The sequence below is a fragment of the Bidens hawaiensis genome, unplaced genomic scaffold, assembly GCF_021521415.1.
Source record: "Bidens hawaiensis isolate Kalapana, Puna unplaced genomic scaffold, B.hawaiensis_p1.1 tig00000864_1, whole genome shotgun sequence".
NCBI lineage: Eukaryota > Viridiplantae > Streptophyta > Magnoliopsida > Asterales > Asteraceae > Bidens > Bidens hawaiensis.
Window position 1 is genome coordinate 2,631,336 of NW_027491050.1, and position 6,211 is coordinate 2,637,546.

General features: G+C 42.0%; 1 protein-coding gene across 1 annotated transcript; it reads right to left on the reverse strand.

The window, feature by feature from the left end:
• Positions 1–979: 979 nt before the first annotated feature.
• LOC143543365 (protein FAR-RED ELONGATED HYPOCOTYL 3-like) lies at positions 980–1,515 on the reverse strand. The gene is made up of 2 exons (XM_077035703.1): positions 1,339–1,515; positions 980–1,258 (listed from the first exon to the last, which is right to left on the reverse strand). The coding sequence occupies exons 1-2, from the start codon at positions 1,513–1,515 to the stop codon at positions 980–982; spliced, it is 456 nt and encodes a 151-aa protein (XP_076891818.1).
• Positions 1,516–6,211: the final 4,696 nt, after the last annotated feature.

A 6,211-nucleotide genomic window follows, 5' to 3' on the forward strand; every position in this document is an offset into this window, starting at 1 on the left:
CCCAGCCGTACAATCTTTCATCCTCTTTGCTGAACATCGCCCTCCACCACCCTTCGTTGGTTTCCAGCTCGTTTTGCATTGCCCGCCTAATATCCGGCCAGAGTTTCTCATGTATCCCCAAACCCACGGCGATTGATCGGAAACCGCAGTTACTGTCTGGGCGTACGTTTTTGATGTCTGCAACAAACGGCTGAGCCCAGCTAGGAATGACGCTCCTAAACATTTCTATCGCCGGTACTTGCGCTGGCGAAACCATCAAAGGAAACCCGAGGTGAGCTCCCGTAGGTTTCGATGTCTTAGGTCGTCCCCGAGGAATTTTAAACCGCGAAGCTGACTAGGACAACGAACGAGACAACGAGGATGGGGTGGGGATTTCTTGGCCGGGCCCCTGTAACAAGAATGGGGTGTAGGAGTTGTGTCTGGGGAGATCTGGAGCGGGGGTGTATGAGCTGTGTCTGGGGAGATCTGGAGCGGGGGTGCATGAGCTGTGCCTCAGGGGATCTGCTTTTTTGGGATGCCCCCGAGGATCCTCTCTTTTGTCGGGCTCCTTGTTTTTAGATCTACCTGGCATAGCAGATATGAGCTTGGCGAAAAAACTTTTCTTTTGATTAGGGTCATCTATGGACGATAGCGTATGTGTGATGTCCCGAAGACCCGCTTCGTAGTCTGGCTCCGGTACGAAGGACTCACCTGCTCTATCGTCTTGTATCAAATGACGCTCCATGTTGATGCGACGGTTGTCATAGTCCTGTATCGTCGGAGACTGATACAGGACCTTCCACCAGTACGCAAAGTCCGTCCCCATATCTGTCCTATATAGACCCTTAAATTTTCTCCTTATATTCTCGGATATGTGCCACCTGCATAAATTTTTGGTGGCATTAGGGAAGACCGCGTTGCAGGCTTTCATGAGGGCCTGGTCCGCGTCAGTCAGGATCACGCGTGGCTCCATGCAGTTATCGAGCATTTGTTTAAGTTTCTACAGAGCCCAGGTGAAGTTCCTCTGCCGTTCCTTGATAACAAACGCGGTGGCGATACAAAACGACTTTGATGTCGACGTCACACCGATAAACTGAACCAACGGCCAGTCGTACATGTTGGTGTTGTACGTCGTGTCAATCATCAACACCTCAGGGAACGCACGCCACATCTTATGCGACTTATTATGACAGAAGAAAATTTCCTCCGTCCTATCATCGATATCACTCTCTTGGGTATAGAACGTGAAACCGTTGCCTGTGAGATAGTTTTCCAGCGGCTGCATTGGATGAAATAAAACTTTAGTAAATATTACAAGCACGACAAGTACACATTAAAACTACAAATTTTTAGAACTACCTTCATAGGGGTGTCGCCTAGTAGCCCATCCCTCCTAATCTTGGCGGTGTGGTTGTATATATCTTTTATTACAGGTTGCACACCGGGAAACTTTTCGCGGAGGGCTGCTTCGATTTGTTGCGGCTTAACGCTGGTCCTGTGTAAACTCTCAACCATATCCAACCGGTCGCTGTTCATTTTTCTAAAAGACGCACACCCCTCATCGAATTCAACGGGATCGTGGTTGTGAGTCTTGTTTACCACTTGAACCCTCCAACAGGCACCCCTCGAGTCGTACCTACCCAGGATCTTAAACGGACAGCATTTTTTTATGCTGCCAGTACGTCTCATCGTCGCCTTTATTTTGGGTTCGCCCCCACGATTGCATGCAAGGTCCATAGAATTTTTCCTTGACCGCTGGACCACAACAACAAACCCATGCTCCCGTCCTCTAATTTTTACCCATTTCTCCAGCTCCTCGCGGCTCTCAAAAATCTGAAACAGTTTTACGCTATTTATGAAACCGTTTATTAAATAACATACAAATAAATAATATTAACTTAAAAAAAACACACGGTTTCTTACAGCATCTGTTTTATACGAAACCTTCACTTCGCGTATGTAGTCGTCATCGTACTCATCTTCGTTATTTGGGTTTGTCCCAGCATGATCGTTTCGCCCGTGGTGCGATGAAGACTCGGTTCCATAAAAGGATCATTTTTTATTGGTGGCTGGTACGATGACGAAGCCTGATCTCCATAATTCGACCAGGCGACAGGTGACAGGTACATCGGCTGACTAACGTAATCCGACACGAAGTACTCCTACAATACATAAATTAGAAATTCAAACAACATTGCTAGTGATAATAATAAATAATAATAAAAGCTATAACAAAACCTGGTTCAAGTTTGGCAAGCCCGTCGAGCCAGTGTTACCATAAAACTGTTCGGGCTGACAATAAGGTTGTTGGGGCTGGGTATCATACCCGACATACTCCTGACAAAACGTAATGTAGCATGTGTTAGTAAAAAAAACTACCAAATTCATACTTAATAAACATATAACGAAATCTGGTTCAAGTCGGGTAACCACGACGTGCCAGGCTGATCGTTAGCGGCGTAACCCGGCTCCTCCTCCGGAAATAAATGGTTAAACCAAGACATTCTGGTTAAACCAAGACATTCTGGGTATTATTTAAAAAGTTTTTCCTTAAAATTAATAATCTTTAAAACTATTTAGTTTTCCTAAATTTCGGGACGAAATTTCTAAAACAAGGGAAGACTGTAACATTTCGGATTTTTGGTGGCTCAGGGAGGGGGTATCTGACAAAAGTTTGTTTTTTGATGATTTCAGCCCATGTACTTCTAAAAGTGTGTTTTTAAGCCAAAATAAACGATTTTAATGGTTTCTAAGAGTTGTTTAATGAGTTTGAAAGTTAAGAGAATATAAACTAGGTTAAACAAAGTTAAATACTAATAAATACAAGTTTTTTATTAATACGAGAGGTTCGAATTATATTCCCGAGTCAGGTAAACGCAAGTGAATATAATTATGAAAAATCTGAAATGTTACAGTCTTCCCTAGTTTTAGAAATTTCGTCCCAAAATTTAGGAAAACTAAATAGTTTTAAAGATTATTAATTTTAAGGAAAAACTTTTTAAATAAAATTTAAAATTTTAACATAACATAGAACTTCGAGTTGTCGGAGCAACGCTCCAAATGATAATCCGACAAGGACACTTATATATAGGAAGTACCAGCGGCATATCCACCATGTCCTATCATATTCACATTTTATCCGTGACCCAAATACCACTTTTGGTTCAAAGTTTTGTCACAAAATCGTACATATTATGATTTCCATGTGATAACTTGGATAATTACGTATTGACCTATTATTACTTAGATCGTCAGATGATCCACATAATTCGTCCTATCGTGTGGGTTTCAAAACATTTTAAAGACATAAGTTTGTGAAAAAGTTAAAGTTCTAATAAATTTATCACATTATAATGTTTCGGATCACATTATAGTTACGTATCATAACTTTTATGCTAATTGTTAATTGTTTACTTTATCAAATTCGGAGAGGTCCATCATAATCACATTATAGTATGATATACGCCGTCTTAGTAGCCAAAACCTGATTCGCATGGTGATGGTCAACCGACACTCACATTTGTATATGCTAGTCATAGTAGCCAATGCCTGATTCGCAAGGCAACGGTCAATTGACACAACTATTTGCTCATGGTTTGATTGATTTACACTCACATTATTTTGTTTGCTCATTAATTATATATTAGTATTAGTGACAAAACTGGTGATTATCATAGCTTTGTCACTAACGAATTTATGATTTATACTTTTTTCAAACTCTGGCTAAAGAGAAACCCATTTGAATGGGGAAGTTCGACCATGCTTCGTTATATATTTGTTTAAGAACCGGCATAATTCAAGTACCATTTCGTTTGTCCAGTTTTCTCTTTTTTAGAATCCATCTAGAAACCGTGCCTACATATATACACAATTGCAAAATCAGTTAAGTAGCTACTCTAGTAGCTATCTATCCATCCTATATGCTAAGGAACCAGGGGCGGACCCACATAGTGTGGATCAGGGTTCCAGGACACCAATATTTTTTAGAAATTCCTTAGAGACGGTCTATTAATTTTTTCATGGACCCCATAATAATTAATAGATGGAACTCATTTTAAATCCCAATAGCAGCATTTATGATTTTTAAAATAACTATCACATCCTGGAATAAACTGGATTGTTTTTTTTCCCACAAGTATAGCTTCAGTTGGGATGCAGATTAAATTGCAACAGAAGCATGCACAGGAAGAAAGATTAGCAAATACAATCTCCATGTAACACTTTAAAGTTTAAATAATTAGTAGATACAATATCTTAGTGGGTGCAAGTATTCTTAAGCAACTAATATCATGTTGGACATGAAATAATTAATCTGTTGCTAATTTTAAGCAACGTTAACAAAATTACAAATTACACCTGTTACAAAGAATATAGCCATAAGCGTTAAGGGAGAAGTTGGTGGTAGATTAAGACCATTTAATCCCGATTGTTTAACGGCTTTAAGTATTGGTTAGAGTATAGTGTAAAGACGGATAAAGTATTTTGTTTGGTTTGTTACTTGTTCGATAAAAAATGGTCAAAAAGATGCATTTGTAACCTATGGGTATCATGGTTGGAACAAAAAAGCGAGATTGGTTGACACACTTAAAAAAAAAGATGCTCATGTAGGTAAGGAGAATAGTTTATGATGAACCAGGCCAGGTTCATTATTACAGACTGAAGAAACACTAAGTGAACCCTGGACAGATTATAGATAATCTGGGGGTTAAGTAATGTTTCCCACGGATGAGATCTAGCTGAGAAGGTTGTTCTTCAGGAGACCTGCAAAACAGACACCGTAAGCTCGTCACTAAGAAGGGGGGGGGTTCCTCCTTGTGACCACCCTCCGGCGTGAGAATCAGACTAGGTTGCTCTGAATATAAGAGTATATTAAGAGATTGCTAGATAAGATTGAGATATCAGATGCCCTTACCATTCCAAGATGTTGGAGTATTTATAGCCGAAGGTAGGTTTCCTAGAAGGTACAGCCAGCTGAATAGTATTCCTGTTCTACCAACAGTGGACTATGCACAGGCCATACTGGTTGGTGGATAGATTACGGCCAACAGTAACAAAGTCGGCTGCACTATTCCACCAACTGTAGATTATGCACGTCCCACCTACTGTGGATTATACGCAGGCCATGCTGGTTGGTGAATAGGTTACGGCCAACAGTAACACTATTCTACCAACTGTAGGCTGCGCATGCCCCTCAGTAAGAGTTGGTGAGTAGGCAGCGGCTAATAGTGACAAACAGTACTAGAGGGTGCTCCTCCTCGTACTGTTGTCGGTGAGCTGTCACCCTGTGATTGGCTCATGGGCTGTTCTGGTCAGATTGTCTGTCCTATCCATACCTTGGTAGGTATAGTACAAAAGATCTTTCAGAATCATACGGACTGGCTCATTTTGGCGGGATTGTTCCCGCCTTGCTCATTCCTTCATGTGACTACTGAAGTAGCTATTGTCTTGTGCGTGTAGCCCTGCTGTCTGCGGGTAGCCTTCCCTGATGGCTTGTATCCGCAACTGCGGGAACAGGCAGGGTACTTCACCATTGGGAGGCTTTCCCTGCGTGTACAGCTTGCGTACTGCGCGTAAGGTTCTCTGAGCATGGTGGGTCCTGTGGGAGCAGATGGCCTTTGCGCAGACGTCCCTGTTCAAGGTGAGTCTTGCGGGACCAACTGGGCTCTGCTGGGACCTACCTCTTCAAGTCCCCCCAGTCCAATGTTCTTCTCATGAATGTTTAATAAAGTGAGGTGAACTTTTGGACTTTAAGCAAGGGGTTTTGAAAAAGGTTTTTAGTTTTAAGGTTCTCCGTGGGGATTCTTCCCGCGGGTTTCCTAATGTCACTTGCAAAAATTCCCGATTTTTTTGCTTGATCTTTGGGTATGATGCGGGTAGGTATGTAACCTCCTCGCAAGTCAGGAGCGTTGAGTCCCACTTGTGTGGATTCTCCCTGAGGTTTTGGTAGTTTTGAACATAGTGATCAATTATGTTAAAACCACCAATTCCATCCTGGAGCCTCAAACAATGTAGTTCTCGACGTTCCCGCTATGCGGGGATGTTATTTCCGTTTCCACAAGCATTGCCCAGAAGATCCTTCTTGGTTTCAATTCCCTGCGGAGCGCTAGGTATGTGAAGGGTTTTGCCTTAACACTGTACCCGCGCTCGTCTTACAGTTACTTTACTTTCAAGGTACCCCTGGCGTCAATTCCCTGCGGGTGCTAGGTATGTGAAGGGTTTTGCCTTAACACTG

Excerpts from the sequence above, each read along its gene's own strand:
- LOC143543365 (XM_077035703.1), bottom strand. The coding sequence starts at position 1,515 with ATGAACAGCGACCGGTTGGATATGGTTGAGAGTTTACACAGGACCAGC. Across the intron at positions 1,259-1,338 it reads TAGGCGACACCCCTATGAAG|CCGCTGGAAAACTATCTCAC; the intron begins GTAGTTCTAAAA and ends CATCCAATGCAG.